The sequence below is a fragment of the Equus caballus genome, chromosome 29 (assembly GCF_041296265.1).
Source record: "Equus caballus isolate H_3958 breed thoroughbred chromosome 29, TB-T2T, whole genome shotgun sequence".
Lineage (NCBI taxonomy): Eukaryota > Metazoa > Chordata > Mammalia > Perissodactyla > Equidae > Equus > Equus caballus.
Window position 1 is genome coordinate 33,823,962 of NC_091712.1, and position 20,736 is coordinate 33,844,697.

A 20,736-nucleotide genomic window follows, 5' to 3' on the forward strand; every position below is an offset into this window, starting at 1 on the left:
CGTATGCTTTTATTAATCTTTTTTATATTAGAAAATATTCTTTTGAAAACATTCCTCCCTTCTCTCTTCCACCTAACTTAACTTCCCTTCTGGCCTTAGAAGAAGGGAAAAATACAGAGTGAGAGAAGGAGGAAAGAAGGTAGAGAGGGAGAGAGAGAGAGATCTCAAAAGAGGGAGTGGTAAAAGCATCAGTTTTCCTAGCTTTTAGTGGAATCAGAATATAGAATCAAATCACTTCTTCAACAAGCAACACTGGAGAAGTTGGAAGGGGAGGTATTGAGTTCAGTTTGCTACAAAGCATAGTTTTCAACACTTACCGAGCACCTGCACAGATGAGTAGGACGTGATCCTGCCTTCGAGGGACAGAATGTCTCTGAGCTTGTTCCTAACCAAGAGGCCAGGAGAGCAAGAGGCAGACTGGAAGCCGAATGACCTCCCTCTGAGTGAACCAAGGTCCTCAGGACAGCGTGTTGTAATGAGACCGAGACCTCACTCTGGATGGCAGAACGCCAGTCCTGTCACACACAGTCTCACTTGCACATGGAAAATGTGTCCCCTAGTGGAAGACAGAGGAGTCCCTGAAGAAGGGACTGAATAGTCACACGCTGGTTTCCGAGCAGCAGAGCCCTGCAGGGAGCCTGAAACGAAGTAACAGCTGGATCTCTACACTTACAGCTCTGCTGTGTCCCCACACGAAATGTTCATCTCTGATCTGTGTGCTCTTCTGTCTTTATTAATTTTCTCTTGTTCTTGTCTTATGATAGAAATGTAATCCTGCTTTTATATCCTTTATTCTTCCACTAGAAGAAAGATCCTTGAAGGCAGGAAAAAGTCATCACCGTCTCACCAGCCTGTAGCACAGGGACTCCACGTCATGGTTGCTCAGTAAACACTGACTGACGGACATGGGGTATTTTTGTTAACTTCATTACCTAACTTGTCCTCTTTGCTCCCGTAGCGCTGGTAGCTGAAGAACACCTGACAGTGGACGCCAGGGTCTACTCCTACGCCCTGGCACTGAAACACGCCAACACAAAGCCATTCGAAGTGCCCTTCCTGAAGTTTTAAGGCCAAAGGACAGTGGCCGTGTTTTTGTAAACAAGACCACCAAGCCTCCTTCACTAAGACTTTGAATTCAGCTTAGTCTAATGTAGATTTGAAATTAGTTTTTTCATAAAATAAAAGCAATACAGAATGCATTTGGCCGTAGAGAACTGTAATTACAGGTAGGCTGTAGCCTTCATTTTAAATGCTACCCTCCAGCTAATAGTAATGAAAAAGAACGTAAATGCAGATAATGTTTAATCCAGTTTGTTTTTTTTTTTTTTTTTTTTAAAGCTCAGCTGTTACCTTTCTAATCTAGTCCAGGACATAGAGGTATTCCTATAGGCAGAGACCTGAAATCCAAATTAGGTCAACTAGTCCCACCCTCAAACCCCATATAAAATTCTGTAGCTGTGTATGCAAATAACTATTTACTACATTAGTGTTTAAAGGGTTTTTTAAAAAGACCTATACAGGGACTTTTTGGTCCCTCCTAATGGCATTATCTGCCATATAGAGTTAATCTGCATAGCAGAGGATATAAAATAGAGAATAACATTCATGATAAGGAAGTGTTTACATTCAGCTAGTGTCCTTCTATCCACTTAACTACTGAACGTGAACCAGCTCATAGGAAAAACGGTTGATTCCATTCACTCTACCGGCTTAAGCGGCAAATGAAAGTACGGGGCCTTTCCCTCAAGCACGTGTACTTGAGAATCCAATTTCCTATCCTTACCTCAAAAAGTACTTGCAGTTTCTAAAACCAAATCCAAAGTCATAAGATTGACATGGTTTGGGGCATCGTTGTCTTGGTCTTAAACCGTGAGTCTAGCCAGCAAGGTTAGCAAGCACCAGAAACCCAGTACAAACTGCATTCAAGGGAAAACTGAGGACACTGTTTCCAGCTCACACCATGCCTGAAGCCCATCATCCCAAGGTCCACCCCTGTTCCTGAGCTGTTTTCTCATCTCCTGAGCTCGGCTCTCAGGTTGACTGGCCTCCAGCAGCTCCAGGATTACTTTCTTTCCCGTGGAGCCGGCACATATCTCAGGATGCTTCTTCCTGGCCACCCCTAAGTCATGTTTCCAGTGCAGGACCTGGGGGTCAGCCATGCCCATCAGAACCAGGTCAAGTCGGGGTACTACTACCAGCAATGCTGCAGTCTAGTACAAGCTGTCTTACCGAGAGATTTTTATGAGCAAAACCACAAAATCTTTATATTGTACTTCTTAAACAAGGATGGAAAGAATTATGGAACTAGAGGACCATGTAGATCGAGTCTACTCTCCCTATAAATATTGTGAAAAGTAAGCCCCAACGACTTGCTCTAATAGTAGCCTTCCCCTGTGCCTCTAACACTTTTTTAAAAACCCTTTTTAAAATCATGGGCATTGTGATTCTCCAGAGATCTTAATCCTTTTCTCTGAGCTCTCATGGACCAAGTCCTGTAATTCCCCTTGTTACGACCCTCCTTCAAATCAAGAAGAGATAAGGCATGTATAAAATATACAGACTCGAGCACAGACCAGTCTCTCCAAACAGACCCGCTCTCCCAAAGCCACTCCCCGTGGGAACTGAGAAAGCTACTCTTAAATGTTGATGGAGGAGAGATTTGTAACCCCTACCTGTCCTTTCTGCCTTGTTCTCTTCCTAAGAGTGCAATCTAGGAGTGACAGCTAAGTCCTAGAACATACCCCGAATGACATTTCCGTTATCTATAAACATCAAAGGCTGTGCTTTGGAAGTTAAGTCAGTCTGAGAACTGGCAGTCTGGATGTTTTCATTGGCTGGCACTGTTCATTTGTCATCATTTAAAAGTTGAAGGTCTCCTATAAAAAACCATATTTCCACCTTCTCTTGAAAAATAAGTCGGTATAATAATAGCGGGTCCCTGTCTCTGTGTAACCGTGGTCTGCAGCCCTCAGAGGTTCTCCAGTTGACCGCTGTGCCTGTCCTGCCTGCCTTTATCTGCCTCGCCCCCACAGTTAGTGCTGCCTTTGTGATCCTAAGCTAAACAAGATATACTTCCTGCACTTACTAAGAAAGTAAACAACGATGGAAAGAAAACCACCCTTTTGAAAAGGATACCTTTCAAAAATTACGTTTGATCTCTGGACAATAAAGTACATGCTTTAAAAAATGACTTATTTATAAAGAACTGTACTATTTCAAATGGAAGCTAGGATATTGCTTCAGACCATTATTTTCCTCTTCTTTCCAAATGTTAGTCACATAACAGTACCCTTAAGTTGGCCACTGTCCTTCAATATTTTAGCATTAAATACTAAACTATAATTTCATTTGACCTCTTGCAATACGCATCTCAGGATGGATTTTGTATGAGTACAATGAACCTATACAAATAAGCTTAGAAATCATTTAGCATCAGATTTTTTTATTTTTCCAACACAACTGAAACAGTTTTATGAAATAAAAGTTTATTGTCTACCATTTACACTCATGTTGCTGCTGTAACGTACAACAACATACACAAATTCCTAGCATGAATTACTCAGTGTTCACCCCCACTGACCTACAGACATTGCTCAAGAATTAGATCTTTGCTTTTGGAATTAAAAAAAAAAAGAATTGGGACATAGTTATCTTGAAAGAGTATTCTCAAGTGACTTGTTGGAATTCAAAGGCATAGCCAATACAGTCAAACAGCACCAACCGTGCTGTCACTGGGAAGAAAGAAATGAAAACCAGGAAGAAGAGTTATAAGCAGCTGTTTGTAGTGACAGATGTATGTATCTCTGAAGCTTGATTTTGCCCATCTGGGCTAAGTCTGCTCTGAGAATGGACAAAGAAAAAGAGGGATGGAGAGGGAGGGTGGCAACGTGGACACTTTGAGTTAGAAAAGTATAAAAAGTAATTATATCTAAAATATAGATTAGATAGATATAAATGTTCCAGAACTCATTAAATAAGCTCAAAAATACTGGAAAGTGGCAATTTGAACTGCATTTATTTTTAAACGAGCGGGGGGAATAATGAGTGCTTTGACTGTTGTGTGCGAAACTGATCCACGTCGCCATCTTGCCATCACCTGACCATGGCAAGGCGGGACACTGGTTCCAGCGTCACGGGCAACACTACCGTGCACGTTTTTAAATGAATAATGTAAACTTGAGTCTTAAGGCAGCTGGTACTAATGCTGCACACAGGCTTAGCTCCGTGCCCATTTCAGAAATGGGGCAGTCAGCACTTGAAAACAAGAAACTGTGAGGGGAAGAAAAGGGGAACCACCATTATTTGACAAAAACAAAGTGTCAAAATAGTTTCCCTTTCACACACACACAAATACTGGAACACTTAGAAAAACAAAGCACCCATCCCGCCAACTTCAGCCTGTTCCTTAACAAATATTTCGAAATACTGATAAATAATAGTGACTGCAAGCAGAATTCCAGTGCCCGAGCCAATGGCCCCTAGGAAGTCGGCCAACACTGACAGGGCGCCGATGCACAACCCGCCAAAGGCCGCTGCCGTGGGGATGTACCTAGAAGACAAAACCTGGAGTCAGGCCACGGAGGGAAGTACGAAAAGGGGTGACAATGAGAAGCAACAACAGGCCAAAGTGTAATTCAGCTAACCCAGCAGGGAATGGCCTGCAGCACTGATGGGTCATGCATAGCGGTTGCGTGTTGATGCAAACTGATGAAGGGAATGATCTGACTCCCTGATTTCAGGAAACCAGTAAGTAGCCAAGAAAGGCAATACAGGATTGTTTTAACGGGTAACCTCTAGCTCCCTCTTGTAGATAAGAGTAAGTTTCAAAATGCTTTGTAAGGATCAAATTTATGTGACAAGATTTGGATGATCCTCTTCAATAGTAATTCAACCTTGGCTGCACGTTAGAATAACCTGGAGAACTGTTAAAAATAATGGGATTGTATTTAAACTACTCCAGAAGGAAAATAAGATTGGGAGAGATGGTAGATGAAACAAGAGAGGCAGAATGACGCTAACTTCTGAAGCTGTGTACACTTGAGTACATGGAGGTGTGTTATCCTACTCTCTGCAGTCCAGTCTATGTTCTAAATAAAAGTTTAAATAAAAATACGAATGCTTTTTCAACAAACGGTTCTGGAACAATTGCATATCCACATGCAAAAAGAAAGAATCTGGACCCCTGTCTCACAGCAAACACAAAAATTAGCTCAAAGTGGATCAGAGACCTAAATATAAGAGCACAGACTCTGAAAGGAAAACAAGAATAAATCTTTGTGACCCTGGGCTAAGCAATGCTTTGTTAGATACAACAGCAAAAGCGGCACAAAGCAACCAAAGAAAAAAGAGATAAATTGGACTTCATCAAAATTAAAAACTTGTACATCAAAGGACAACATCAAGAATGTGAAAAGACAACCCACAGTATGGGGCAAAATATTTGCCATTCATATACCTGACAAGAAACATATCCAAATTAAAAAAAAAAAAAAAATCTAACAACTCAGTAACAAAAAGACAATCCAATTAAAAATGAGCCAAAGATCCGAATAGACATTTCTCCAAAGAAGATAAACAACAGGTTAATAAACACTGAAAAGATGCTCAACAACATTACTCATCAGGGAAAAGCAAATCAAAACCACAACGAGATACCACTTCCACTATGGCTATAATCAAAAAGCAAGAACCAGTGCTAGCGAGGACGCGCAGCAGTTGGAGCCTTCACACGCTGCCGGTGGGAGCGCAGAACGGCGCAGCCACTGTGGAAAACAGTTGGGCAGTTCCCCAACATGTGAAACAGAGTTACTCTATGACCCAACCATTCCACTCCTAGAGAAATGAAAACATACCTCCACACAAAACTGGTACAAGTATGTTCATAAGAGCATTATTCCTGATAGCCAAAAAGCGGAAACCACCAAAATTTCCATCAACTGATGAATGGATAAACAAAATGCGGTATATCCATACAATGCAATATTATTCACAAATAATGGATGAAGCCTGAAAACGTTATGCTGGGTGAAAGAAGCTACTCACAAAAGATCATATATGATTTCATTTATATGAAATGTCCAGAACAGGCAAATCTCAGGAGACAGAAAGTAAAAAGCGGTTGCCTGGGAATAGGGTGTGGGAGGGGAGGGCAGAAATGGGGAATAACTAATGGGTGCAAGTTTCCCATCTGGTGATGAAAGGGTTTTTAAAATTAAATTTTAATGATTACACACACTGAATGTACTAAAGAAAATCCCAAAACACTAAACTGCACACTTCAAATGAGTGAATTACATGGTATGTGAATTATAGCTCAATAAAGCTGTTAGCAAAAAAACAAAAAACTGATGCCTGGGCCTCACCCCAGACCAAATAAATCACAATTCCTAAAGGTGGATATTAGTATTTTTTAAAAGCTCCCAGGTAATTTTATGTGCAGCCAGCCAACAATGAGAACCTCTGATCTACAACATTTTAACACTGGGCTGAGTAGTGAAGAGAACACAAGTTCAATTAAAATAATTTAGGTGTCAATTTTGATGTGGAGAACAATTCAGTTTTGTGTGCAATTTTTGTTCTTTTGTGTCAAGTAGAAGAAAAATGCTTCAAATATGAATTCAAACAAATAATAACATTTAGCAATAAAGACAGACTGAAAAACCAAGCCCATGTGTACACAGACAGACACCCCCCTCCCCAGCAAGGATGAACACTATCCGCCTTACCTATTAAGCTCATGAACCATAGAGGTATCTCTGTGGCCCCTCATTACCATTTGCTGTTCTTTAAGCTGTTTAGCTACCTGCCAAGAGAAAAACCACCTTTAAAATCAAACTCTAACATGTCCCTGACTGCTATCTACCCGGTTTGTGTGACGTGCCTCCCACACACTAACAAGTGAAACCAGATCCCTGAAGCAGCCTGTGGTGGCCTCCCGTTCCCATTAACCCTGAAGCTACAATGAGGCACAACCACGTGACCACACATTAAACCAGGGTTTCCCAGTCTCTTTAATTATCACCTCCCTGAAGAAAAATTAAATACTGAGGAATAAGACTTGGTCAAGTTGGGCTGAGCTCTGGAGGGTCACAAACCATTGTAAAATCTAAAAATTTTCACCTTCTAGGAACAAGTTTTTAACCCCCTACTTCAAAATGAGTGAATTGAAGTTTAAATTAGAAAAGTAATTAGGAGTGTATGAATTACCAATATGACACCTAAAAATTATGATTTTTTCTTAAATTTTCAAATAAACCAAATACTTACATCTTTGGCTGAGGAACCAGACACCTCTATCCACGTCTTAGAAAAGAATGCACATGATCCCAACATGAAGATGATATAAACCACCACATGGACAGGATCCTCAAATATGGCACCCATGGACTCAGGAGGAGAAAGATAGTAACAAAGGCCTCCCACTGGGTAAGAACGAGCCGGTCCTCCCCCACTGACATCCTACAGAACAAGAATAAAGAGGACAAATGGTCAACCTAACAGGTCAAGCATACATTTTTATGACTTTTCAAACTCCCTACAGATTATGACAATGTTTTAAGCTCAAAGCACCACACCTACAGCTAATTAGTCCATATAATTCAAGGATTTACTTTTGTGTCTACTATCTTCACTCCTTCAAAATTATATAGTGAGCACCTATTATATAAAAGACATTGTGACTATATTAACAGAAGAGTCATTTTTAAAAAACCAGCATTACAATATATCTACAAGAAGAATCCTTCCTTCTCTTCCTGAAGCTAGAAATATGATTACATTTATAATCAATCTCTAACTACATTTGTTTATTTAAATATTTATTAAAGAATGGCCCTGAGCTAATATCTGTTGCCAATCTTCCTTTTTTTCCCTCTCCAAAGCCCCAGTACACAGCTGTATATTCTAGTTGTGGGTCTTTTGGTTCTGCTATGTGGGACGCCACCTCAGCGTGGCCTGATGAGCAGTGCCATGTCCACACCCAGGATCCAAACTGGAAAAAACCTGGGCCACCAAAGTGAAGCGTGCAAACTTAACCATTTGGCCATAGGGCTGGCCCTCTAACTACATTTAGAATCTGAAATTTTCTGAACTATGAGAGTATGCAACATATTCTTTCACGTTAGTCTATTAAGAATGCAATCAATTCAAACAGTGACAGAAGACTAACAACTCACTCCTTAAAGTCTATGTGATTTGTATATTATACAGAATAGTCTTTTAGTAAATATTTATAATGGGATTTTTATCTACACAAACATTTAACAATTTTTATAGTAACAGAAATGGGCACAGCATGTATTTGCTCATATTAAATAAAAGTTTTGGGGTATAAAGGGTGGGAAAGCAATTTTCAGTTGCAATGATTAAAATGGTTCCTGAATTTACAATTTCCAAATGATTCCTTTACTGTACCCCTAGAATCACTAATCCCAAATCAAAAGCACTGTTTATAGACAAATCCAATTTCCCAATAATTCTCTCATTAAAAAGAGTTTTAGTTAAGATCACAACATAATCTGCACAACCACCCAGTGCATTCATTACTCTGAAATTATCCTAGTAATAATTATTGCAGGACTATTAGCTCATGAGGGAGGGATGGCGTCCTCCCCTCATCGCAGGTAATCCATTTTCTGTTCAATGGATGGAAAAGGAGTTGTTATGGACAAAAGGAATCCTATTTCCTTCAACTAACATTCAAGAGTTACTGACTTATCCTGCTTAAATTTTTTAAAAATGACCTTCAGTAAAAGCAGAAAGAGATGTCACTATAACTTAGAATGCAAAAGATAGCATAAGATAAATGCATAGAATAAGCACATTTCAGGAATAAAGACTGTAAAGAAATAATATTCCTTGCTGGAATACAAATTCTAGAATTACGTAATCTGCAAAAAAATAAAGGATCTTAGTCTTTTTAAATTCTATAGTATTAAGGGGGAAAAACACTCCTTGGTCAGGTGACAGAACTTAACCAATCAAAATTCAATCCTGCAATAACTCACACTTCAGTAACAACGTGGCTGAACCGCTTTACAAGCGGCTATGATGAAGAGGATTCTATTTCTAACAACTGTTCTCTCCTCAGTCTAGTAATTACATGCCTGTCTCCAGCCCAGTTAATCACAAACTAGTTTATTGCCACTCAGGCCCTGAGAGGCGGGAATGGGAAAGGATGGTTCTGTATCCCATATGTTATCAGCAAACAGCAGCTTTAAAAACATTATTTTAGACAGTAGTGGAATAAGATTACAAAATAGGGAGTCACTTTCATGAGAGCAACTGTGATTTTAACCTAAAAGGTCACTCAAATGAAACATGAAAATGCTTCCTGGACTGTAAAATAATAAACAGTACTTAGCCAATCTCAGTTTTACAACTTATCGATCCTCCAGATGATAAACTCTGCTCTCAGGTAAGTGAATCTGAAAATGTTACAGCAACTGCTTCAATTATGGCTCTTTCAGTTAAAAATATAACAAGGAAATGCAAATTAAAATATAACAATGAAATGTAAATTACAATAAATCAGAATACTTAGAATAAATAACAAAATACTCACAGCCCACTGTCCTAGTAAATTTACTAAAAAGTTGCCACTAAATCGAACAGACAGCATCTGGGAAATAACATAGAGGTTTGACACTAAGGCCGACTGAAGAATGATGGGAATGTTCGAGGTGTAGAAGAGCTTGATGGGGTAGCTACTGTACTGCCCTCGATACCGCGCTGACTTAATGGGCAAGTCGACACGAAATCCCTAAAAAATGAAAATTGAGACTATGTAAGAGGAACGGTACATAGCACGTAAAGAATACAGATGAGAGCCAAAACAATGGCAGTGAGGAGTATGAGAAGACAGTGCTAAGAGAATGTTCCCTTCCACACAGAGACAGAAAGAGAAATCCTTTTGTATTTCATACCCACTAATATTTTACACCTTATAGTCGAAAGAATGGAATTACTTGCTTGACGAGATTTTGAAACACTGATTTGTTAGACACTAACATTTCGAATGGAATTCTCCTCTTTAAGAGCAAAATAAAAATCCACATCCCACTTACTTGAGTGAAGAAGGCAGACTCACCTGAAAATAGATAACCACAGCAAACACAAAGACGGTCGCAATGAGGTTCATGAGATTGGGTAAGTTCTGACGATAGAAAGCCTCCCTCAAAGCTCGGACTTTGTCTGTCCTGGTGGCAAGCAAATGAAAGAGGGCTATCACTGCACCCTCAAACTCGGTACCTGACGAATCAAGACAGAAATCAACTGTAGACTCACGATCCAACGCTGTCCCGAAGTCAAAACTACTAACCCTAAGACTCCAGCACACGGCAGAAAACATGAGGCCAAATCATTCATCAGCGTTAACTTTATGAGCCAGCCATGTGTGGAGCGTCTAAAAATACTTAGATCATTGAGACAAATGTATCTTTTTAGCATAAATCTGAAGTTTTCTCAAGAGATATTCTTGATGAAAACAGCCAAAGCAGAATAAACCAAAGCAAATATTTAGTTCATAATGATTTGCCTCTCCCTTCTTTCAGGGAAAGAGTGTTTTTAGGAGGGGGGAAATGCAGCAGCAAAGCAGAACAAAGATGTCAGAATCAAAAGCTCTGTGACTCAATCTCCCAAGCTTGCTGTTAAGCTTATTTTACCAACAACTTTAATAAACCATCACTGCTCTTTTCTTAAGGCTGGGATCAGTTTAGGTGCTAACCATTCCGAATCCGGGATGGCATCTGAGAGAAGTGGAGATGGGTATGGGAAAGACAGAATGAAGTATTTCAAAATTCAGGTGCTATTACAAAGCCAAGGAGAACAGCGCTCCCTGGTGATACAATAAATAACAGTTGTTTCATCTGAAAAGTCTTACTCCACTACCTTTTTATCCCCCTAAGAATGCTGAAATAGGTCAAATCAATGACTTCTGCAGCAATGGCTTAAGCAAATGAAATTTTTTAAATCTGCTTGCAGCCACTGAAATGTTAAACGAGCAGAGGCTAAAATTTAGATGGTATTCTTTTTTTGAAGTAATGTTTCCTACTCCACAGATCTCTGCTCACGACCTGTGAACACTCAGCCTCAGGCGCCCCGGGACGTCTCTAGGCATGAACTGCCCACGACGTCTACTTCTCAGCACTCATCCAGCAAAGCTCGTGCAGGCTCAGGCACGCTGCCATGTACCTCTGCCAGTGTTAATAGTAGTGGGACTAAAGGCCTTCCAGACAATGGTCTCACAGATGTTGGTGGCAATAAAGAGGGAAATACCAGACCCCAAGCCGTAACCCTTCTGTAGCAGCTCATCTAACAGCAGCACAATCAAACCAGCAACAAACAACTGTGGGGAAAGAAAGGCAAGTAAGCTGAAGCAAGAATAAACTCGAGAAAGGGGAAGACGAACACCAGGGACTACTTTCAAAGTACCAGCATTTTTCATATTAAAACCTAATTGTTGCAATATCACTGTTACGACTCTGCACCTTGTAACCTGCTTCAGTTTAGTCAGAAGCCAACTCTGCAAATCAGAGGCTAGGAAATACTGCTACATTATAAAGCAGACATTTCAACTTTTAAAGTGTACTTATACATCATCTGAATAGTTTCTCTTACAATGGTTAAATTACGTCTAGTGAAAAGCACACTAAAACAGAAATGTTCACAGTTGTAGAACTGATGACAGCAAAAACTGAAAACATTCCAAACAGCTCCAAGGAAGGGAAAGGCCACATGAATTATGGTGCAACAAGATGCAACTGTACACTGCCATTAAAGGGAAAGCATGGGGACTGTGTTGATACATTTTTTAAAGTATTATATGTAATATATATAGAATAAGTCAAAAAGTAGAGCATAAATTAATATGTTCACAGATAATGTAAAAATCATAACAATGTAAAAATGCATTCTGTATACATAGTGACAAAGATCGAAAGTAAATTTGAAGGGTTCGCCAGGTCCTTACACTCATAATTTTTCTAAAAAAATGAAAACATACTAACTTTAAGTGAAATTGAAAATTCTTAATTTTCCTCTTGGAGAAGACATTTCTGTAAAAGCATGCATCAAGTAAAGATAACCCAGAGTCTTGCAAGAGGCCTCCTCGGTCATCTGACTCCTTGCCCAGGTCAGTAACCTCATCAGGAGGGGAGACAGTAGGCTTCCACGCCCCCAGTCTCAAGCCCAGCCCCTCTTTAAAGACCCCCTCCCGCAGCAGTGAGGAAAGGCCACTCGCATTCCTCCCAGCTCTGAAGTCTCCCACCCACGTGACTCACTCCATTTGCCCAAATCCCCAGCAGAAGAGAACAAGCCAACCACAGTACACCATGTTGAGCCTGCTTACCTTACCAGTGGTCTGCTTCCTTAACTGTCAGTTCAACAGCTGTACAGAGCCTAACTTGTCTAGTTAGTCTTTTAGTGTGACTTTCAGTGGACTGGAAAAAGGGTACGATTCTCAAAACGTCTAAGAGAGCTCATGAATCCTTACTGTTTGAAAACCAAGTTTAACATTTTGACAAGATACAAGAGAAGTTAGGACTTACTCCTGAGATTTGATTTGGACCACAATTATGTAATTGTAAATAAATACTCCCAATTTTAATACAGAAGCCCAACCCCATGCAGGGAATAACAGCTGTTCACAAACTATCAGCCAACCAGAAAGTACGACTCTGGGCTTCCGATTAAATGACCTGTCCAAGTCACGTGGACAACTCCGAAACAACGGTAACCCTCCAAGCCCCGTCCAGACCAATGTCCATCAGGCTCCAGAGGGATTTGTGCGCATCCTGTGAAAATCACACTCACAGTTTTCTAATTGGAGAAAGGAATTTCAGAGAAACCTAAATGAGAAATGGTCTCTATAATTAAAGGAATAAGATAAAAGAGAGTAACAAGCATGCCTGCCTACGAGGAGAAGGAGAAAGCAGGAAGTCACAGCATCTCATTGACCATTCAGTAACAAAAACAATAAAACTAACTGCATGCTCTTGTAGAATGCACAATACATATGAATCTCCAAAGCAGGTATAAAAATAACACTTTACATTTCAACCCTGCACGTGCGTGTGCACACACAACTTAGTTTGTCAAAACAATTTTACTACGTGCCATGCACCATGATATTTTCTATTCTTTTTTTAAAATTTTAATCAAGACCCACTATTTAGATTTCAAAACTCCCTAGTTGAAGACACCGACCAGGTGAATGAAACAAGAATAATTAAGCTGAGAAATACCTTACATGACAGCATGCAGTTTTCAAAACCTATGTTTCTAGGAGAAAACATACTGATCCCATCACATCTCTTCAGTGCATCCACACATTTTCAGTCTTAGCAATGCTTCAAAAAAGACACAAATGGGCCAGTGCCCCCCTATGATCAAACACAACAAATCTCTCTATGCAGTGACACCAGAAGCATAAACCACAAGGCAAATATTTGTACACCAGAATTTATGGAAACAAAATAGTATGCATCCACTTTACTCGTTTCATTCCTAGAATATAACTATTCCTTGATTTCTGATACTGAAAAAAAGTTAAAATCGCTTAACTCCATTTTATATCAATTCATAAATTCATAACTGACTCTACAAGAAGGCACTGCTTTATCTAACTAACCCAGACTGGTTAGCTGAGGTTCCTTAAGAATCTAAATACATCCTTACTAAAATACTAGAAAAATTTTAGTGCTGCATAATATTCTAAGAGCTAGATGCCAATTCTGAGTGTTTTTTAAAAACCAGGGTTGTTCTAAACTACGGGTTGCATAAAGCAAATGCTATTAAAGAACAAATAAGGCAAAAATTGGTCTATCAGTATCATCAACAATGCCAAAAGCACGTGCAGAGATCCTAAGCACTAAAAAGACATCAAAGTCAGTGTTGAGAGGATCTTCTCTACCCGTCCACCACAACTGGTCTTCCTCTAATTAGACACAAGGGTTCTGAGCCTTTTTTAAATGGAGAAATAACAACATGTTATTCTTTAACGAAATGTACCTTAGACCAAATGGGAACTCACTGGAGCTCAGAAAACTACAAAAGACCCTGATAATCCATCAGAAATTCCTCCTCTGGTCAAAAGACAAAATATTTCCACCTCAGTAGAAGAGGCCTCCCTGTTGTTAATAACACCAATAAACCCTTCAACAATCTAACCCTCCTTGTTCTGGATCACACTCACTAAATGATCTTGTTATTATGATTTGCTTCCTATATAAGGTTTCTTACAAAAAAAGAATGGTCAACCATGCCAGTCCGAAATGGTCTTATTTCTCTCTCTCTCTACATATATAAATATATATACATACATATATATGTATATAAACTGGTATTTTAGTTTTATTTTAAAATATTTTTATGACCTTGATCCTTTTGACCATTAAAAAAAATTTCCTAAATTCATCCTAATTTCACAGCGTGAACAAAAGGAGGTATTTCCAAGAGAACCAGGACTCAAGATGTTCAGTATTTAACGTAGGCAAACTTCTTTTCAAAACCCAATAAAAAACTATCATATAACTTAAGTACAATCCATTCTTGGGTAACTTCTCTAAATGATATTTAAGGATTGTACATTAGAGAAATATCTTCCAAGCTTTACATATTTTAAGATACTTAGGAGGAGAATAATTACGTTGTCCTTTAAAAATTCCACTCCAAAGTGTCCATTTAAAAAATCCATGGAATATATGTACATGTGTTTATATGGTATTTCACTTACTGTAAGATATTATTCGTAATGCCATTACTTTGTGTACCACTAAGAAAGAAAAACATACTGCCAGTTAAACTAAGACACAACTTATTACAAAGAATTTTTATTTTCTACTTACAAAAAAAGTTATTTTAAACTTAGACATAGATGTTTATCACTAGCTTGCTCTTTTCTGTGCCTTTGTGTACACACAATAACTTTTAGTTTCAATAACAAATCACAGCAGATTTTTGGATGACATTTTAAACAACAATTAAACAGTTATATCAAGAATGCATAAACAAGTGATGTAGTGACAATATGAACAGCTGTGACCAAGGTGACACACATACACAAGTGATGACTCCTATCGTGACTGCCGCCTGCTGATGGCAACTGTAGGACACTATCAACTGTAAGAACAAATGCTGATTCCAGAGACATCAAAATGTGAAAAATAGGCATCTTAGAATCAATGAAATACAGGTGATCCATAATTCTTTACATTGTGCAGCTATGAGCTATTACAATAAATTTTAAATTTTTACATCAACACAATTTATACATGTCACTTCAACAATCAAAATATTATAATTAAATAAAATAATTCAGAAGTAAGAAAATGAATATATCAATCACCTAAAGAATTGTTAGAAAAGAAAAAAGAGATCAAACTGCTCTCTCTGCATATGAAAAATCGGATTTCTTACCTGAATGATGATCAGGAGACAGATTCCAGCCCCCATTTCTGCAGGATCCCCATACATGCCCGTCATGACATACACAATGGCTTGCCCAATGGTAATGATCATACCAAATACTGACAAAAATTAGGGGAAAAGGAATACATGCTTACAACCAGAGACAAAAAAGACTAGAAAAACATCTTTACCACAAAATTCTCAAATTTGGAAAAGGCTCTTTAACTGTATTAATGCTCACGTTTCTGGGCTCCATTGAACAGAGCTCTATCTTTTGGTGTATCTCCAACTTCAATGATTTTGGCTCCAGCTAACAACTGCATAATCAAGCCAGATGTTACAATTGGGGAGATACCCAATTCCATTAAAGTTCCTGTAAAGGAAGGAGGAAGAAGTAAATAATCTTTACTGTACCCACTGCAGATTAATTTACAAGCATCTCAGTCCTTGATTATATCTACTAAAATACATGCTTAAATGTCAACAAGCAAATTTTTGACATCATCAATTGCTAAGCATCAATTGCTAAAAAATTCTCATTCATCAACACAATCTTGCAACAATGTATTGCATCAAAATTACTATAAATGCTATAAAAATGTAAATTTCTGTAAATTCTAAACTTAAAATGTTAAAGAAATCCTTCGAAATCTTTCAAGATTAATGTCCAAATCATTATTTTTAATAAACTTTTTAATGCAAAATAAAAAAATGACATACCAAGCCCAAAAATTAATACCAAGTTAATAAAAACACTTAGAATATTTGTGACTCTTTTAATGCAAAATCTAAAATTACATAGAAAGTCACCTAAATCAATGTTGTAGAATCTTTAGTGGCATGAAAAATATTCATGATACAGTGGATAGCAAAAAGAATTTGAAAATAGTGTGCATAGTCTGATTTCATTTAATATTCAAGTGGTAAAATGGTTTCCTATTATTTTAGTCTGGTTGTTAAGATGTTTATATTGTTATTTTTATCCAGTGGAATTATGGGTGATTTTTCTTTTCTTTTCTTTTTTTTGCCTCTCTATTTTCTAAGCTTTTCTTTACAGGAAATATGTACTTCATTTGCAGTGAAAAAAAAGAAAACCAAAATGCCACATGTGTAAGGCAACATGTAGAACTAAGTAATTCCACATGGTGAAGACTGTGTGTCCATTGGTCATCCTGTCACATCACCTCAAATCCTGGTCTAATCAATGCTGAAAAGGTGCCCTTAGTATGAGAAAAGATTCCTTCTTAGGAGGATTCTTCATGTCTTCTCAGATACTTCTTCAATAGTAAGAGATAAAAACGTTTCTTATTGTTAAAACTAGTAAGCAGGTAGGTTGGTAGATAGATTTTTTTTTTAAGTCAAATCACCAAAATTTATAACTGTCAAATGGATCTAGTTCAAAAAATAAATCCAATCAAGCGTTAGTAAAAATTTCATATAGGATGGCACTTTGACTCAGTAGGGAAAAGAAGGGCCATGGCAAATGACTGGCTGTTTACAGAAAATTAAGACTAGATTCCTTACCTCATGCCTTACATCAAAATAAAGGCCGAATGTATAGAAAATTTAACTATAAAAGGCAAATGACAAAAGTACTAGAAGTGACTATGCTTATAAATCCTGGAAAAGAAAAAGCCTTTCTAATAAGCATGACAAAAACCCTAGAAACAACAACGAAAAAATGGACAATATGATTAGATACAACTATGAAACTTCCATGTGGCAAAAGACAGCATAATAGTTAAAAGGAAAACATTCAAACACAAATGACAAGGAGCTCATATCTCTAATATGCAAAGAGTTCTTACCAATCAATTAAAACTTTAACAAACCAACAGGAAAAGGTAGGGGAGAGACATGGTGGGGCTGCTCCCAATAGTGCTCTTTCTCAGGAAAATACCAACAACCAAGAAGGGGATCCCAGGGGCACGCCCCGTGGCCGAGTGGTTGGGTTCGCGTGCTCCGCTTCGGTGGCCCAGGGTTCCGTGGGTTTGGATCCTGGGCACAGACATGGCACCGCTCATCAGGCCGTGCTGAGGCGGCATCCCACATGCCACAACTAGAAGGACCCACAACTGAAAATATACAACTATGTACCCGGGGGCTTTGCGGGGAAAAAGGAAAAATAAAATCTTTGAAAAAAAAAAAGAAGGGGATTCAAGCACCCAAATTTGTACTGTGTAACCCTGAAACTCTAACCGAAGCTGATGGAGGCTGGTGTAAATGCTGGTAACTTGGAATTCTGAACCGAAGAACCAAAGAACCCAGGAGCCGCTGGAGCTAAATCACTGAGGAAAGGCTCCCCTCCTGCCCGAGTCCAACAGCTGCCCTGGTTCCCTCCCACAAGGCTGAGCTGTTCCACCTCTTCTTTAGACGACAAAAATAGCCAGGATCCTTCTGATAAATTCCATTTTTGTGCTTAAACTAGCCAGTAATTTTCTACCACTTATAATAAGTCCACTCATAGAAGAAATACAAATATTCAATAAAAATAGAAAATGATGTTTAAGCTCACTATATAGAGAGAAATACATATTAAATAACAGATACCAATTTTTACCTGTCTGACTGACAAACACTAAAAGACTAATAATACATCCACTACTGGAAGAGAAACGGTCATTCTCATATACCATTGCTGAGTGCGTAAAATAACATAACCCTTTGGGAAGATAATTTAGAATTATCTATCAGAAATTTAAGTGTATATAAGTGTATATGCATTATAAACAAACAGTTAAACTTCTAGAAATTGATTCTATTAAAAAATTACAGAAGGGGCCGGCCCAGGGGCATCGTGGTTAAGTTTGCATGCTCCACTTGGTGGCCTGGGGTCAGCAGGTTTGGGTCCTGGGCATAGACCTATGCACCACTCATCAAGCCATGCTGTGACAGTGTCCCACATACAAAATCGAGGAAGATGGGCACTGATGTTAGCTCAGGGCTAATCTTCCTCAGCAAAAAGAGGAAGTGGGCAATGGATGTCAGCTCAGGGCCAATCTCCTCAGCAAAAAAAAAAAAATTACTGAAGAGTGTGATAGCATTTGTGGTAGCACTGGTTATAATGATATAAAGTTGGGAAAAAACACTGAATGCATGACAGAAGAGGCCTGGAACCATACTTAAAATACAGGCCTTACTTTATCTACAAGCCCTTCGTGATCTGGCTCTTGGACTTATTCGCAATGTCATGTCCACCACATTTCCCCTTTCCTTTTCTTCTGGCCACACTGCCTTCCTTATTGTTCTCTGAACATATCAAACACACTTGTACCTCAGGACCTTTGCACTTGCTATTCCCTAGAATGTTCCTCCTCTACATCTTCCCACAGGCTTCTCTCTCATATCCTGCAAGTCTCTGTCCAAATGTCCCTTCTCACTCCCAAAATATACTTCATGTAGAGTCTACCTTCCCAAATAGACTAATATGAACTCCGTGACAACAGGGACATTGTCTTGACCACTGCCTTAATCTCAGCACCTAGCACAAAGCTCGGCACATCGTAAGAACAATAAATACCTGCTGAATGAATGGTTCAATAAATCATGGCATAGCCATAAAATGGAACCATACATGGCCATTAAACAAATAGGTCATCCAACATATTAAGTAAACACACCAAGTAGCCGAATAGTTATATACTATATCTTATGTTTTATTTTAAAAAAAGCAAATAAATTTATATACATCAATGTATATGCAGAGAAAAGATCTGGATGGATATTCACCAATCTATTATCTTCCCAGGAGTTACCCCTGAGAAGCAAGACTTTCATTTTCACCTTTAGATAAATCTGTATATAAATGTCAGTGCATTTTTTATAGTAAATCAATATTACTTTAATCAAAAAGAATTACCAAAAAAACCCTCTCACGATGCAGCCCTACTGACCTCTTCAGCCTCCCCGACCAGCACCTCTACCCAAAGTTCCCAGACTGCCTCATGTTGCCCTGCGCGTGCATGCGTTCCTCAGGCTTCCCCCCTGCCATGGCTCACAGGCTGAGCTCCAATTTAAACGCTCTGCCAGCATCATCTCCTCTCTGACACCGCACATCAGGGGCTTTCAGTCCCACAAAAAACCCAAGGACAGACTTCAGAGGGCCCACGAATCTCCTGAGATTCCATGAAAAATCTATGAGTATGAGTATATATGCATTTTTGTTACATAAAATGAATTAGATTCTCAGAGAAAGCATGGACCATAAAAGGATGGAGAACTGAAGTTCCGGACAGAGCTGTTCTCTGTTGCACCTCTATCTCTGTATATATGTCTATTATTACAATACATGCACAGTTTTATAATTATTTACATACTGCTCTCTTGTAGGCAATGAGTTTCTTTTACCATATCCTCTCCCCTCCGCAGAAATTGAAAAATAGTGGTTTCCACATTTTCAGATCTATTTGATGTCAGTACTAGGATAGAGGCAAAAGAAAAGAAGTACATACCTCTGTTGGATGCAAGAATAACTCTCATCCAGTAGAAAGGATCTGCAGAATCTGATGACATGATTCCAAATAGTGGTATCTATAATATTACATAAAATATTTTATAAAAATGCATTATACAAATTAAGCTTGAACTTAATTTATAAAGTATTCTCTTAATATTTGCAATACTTAAAAAAACCACAGCTTTCATGTTCTATAACAAAACAGGCATATCTTAAAGATAAAGTTCTTTAATGAAAATAAAACAACAGAAATCATTATTTACAGCATGTCACTAGTAAATACTCCTATCAGTATGGAGATTTATTGCACAATGTGCATGTACTTAACTACTCAACTGGACACTTAAAAAGATGCTAAATTTTATGTTATGTGTTTTTTACAATTAAAAAAAATACTCCTATCAGCAGATTATAGGATATATCTACCTAGTCGGAGAATAATTTTGCAAAGCTATGGGTACTAATGACAGCCAAGGTCACACTCCAAATATAAGACTGAAGATGATATATGGTGGAATATTACGCAGACAGTAAAAATTATACTTACGAAGCCTGTAATAGCACGAGGAAGTGCTTACACTGTAACATTAAGTATAAAACAGTGGTTCTCAACCTGGGGCAGTGTTGTCCCCCGGGGTACATTTGGCAATATCTGAAGACATTTTTGGCTGTCACAGCTTGAGGGGGGATGCTACTGGCATCTAGCGGGGAGAGGTCAGGGATGCTGCCAAACATCCCACAATGCATGGGACACCACCCCCCAACAAAGAAGTATGCAGACTAAAATTAAGTGCCATTGTTGAGAAGCGCTGGTATAAAAAGAAAGGTACAAAACTGTATAAATAAAGTACAAGTCCAACACTGTAAAAATACGT

General features: G+C 38.6%; 2 protein-coding genes across 4 annotated transcripts in view; one reads left to right on the plus strand and one right to left on the minus strand.

Moving 5' to 3' along the window:
- Window positions 1-3,502, plus strand: part of NUDT5 (nudix hydrolase 5) — a 25,373-nt gene extending 21,871 nt beyond the window's left edge. The window contains exon 9 of one of the 2 annotated variants that reach the window (XR_011434030.1): window positions 959-1,199. Coding sequence is in view for 1 of the 2 variants with exons in the window: in XM_001499156.6 (XP_001499206.1) it covers window positions 959-1,068 (110 nt within the window). In the remaining variant the exon portion in view is untranslated. Of the gene's footprint in view, window positions 1-958 lie in introns of both variants that reach the window. The other variant, XM_001499156.6, reaches the window with a different exon arrangement.
- Window positions 3,426-20,736, minus strand: part of SEC61A2 (SEC61 translocon subunit alpha 2) — a 26,192-nt gene continuing 8,881 nt past the window's right edge. Inside the window, exons 4-12 of one of the 2 annotated variants that reach the window (XM_023631941.2) lie at window positions 19,857-19,935; window positions 15,647-15,778; window positions 15,415-15,524; window positions 11,191-11,344; window positions 10,088-10,248; window positions 9,563-9,760; window positions 7,267-7,458; window positions 6,726-6,802; window positions 3,426-4,549 (exon numbers count right to left, since the gene is read on the minus strand). In XM_023631941.2, the coding sequence (XP_023487709.1) occupies window positions 4,363-4,549; window positions 6,726-6,802; window positions 7,267-7,458; window positions 9,563-9,760; window positions 10,088-10,248; window positions 11,191-11,344; window positions 15,415-15,524; window positions 15,647-15,778; window positions 19,857-19,935 (1,290 nt within the window). In that variant the 3' untranslated portion in view covers window positions 3,426-4,362. The remainder of the gene's footprint in view (window positions 4,550-6,725; window positions 6,803-7,266; window positions 7,459-9,562; window positions 9,761-10,087; window positions 10,249-11,190; window positions 11,345-15,414; window positions 15,525-15,646; window positions 15,779-19,856; window positions 19,936-20,736) is intronic. The other variant, XM_023631942.2, reaches the window with a different exon arrangement.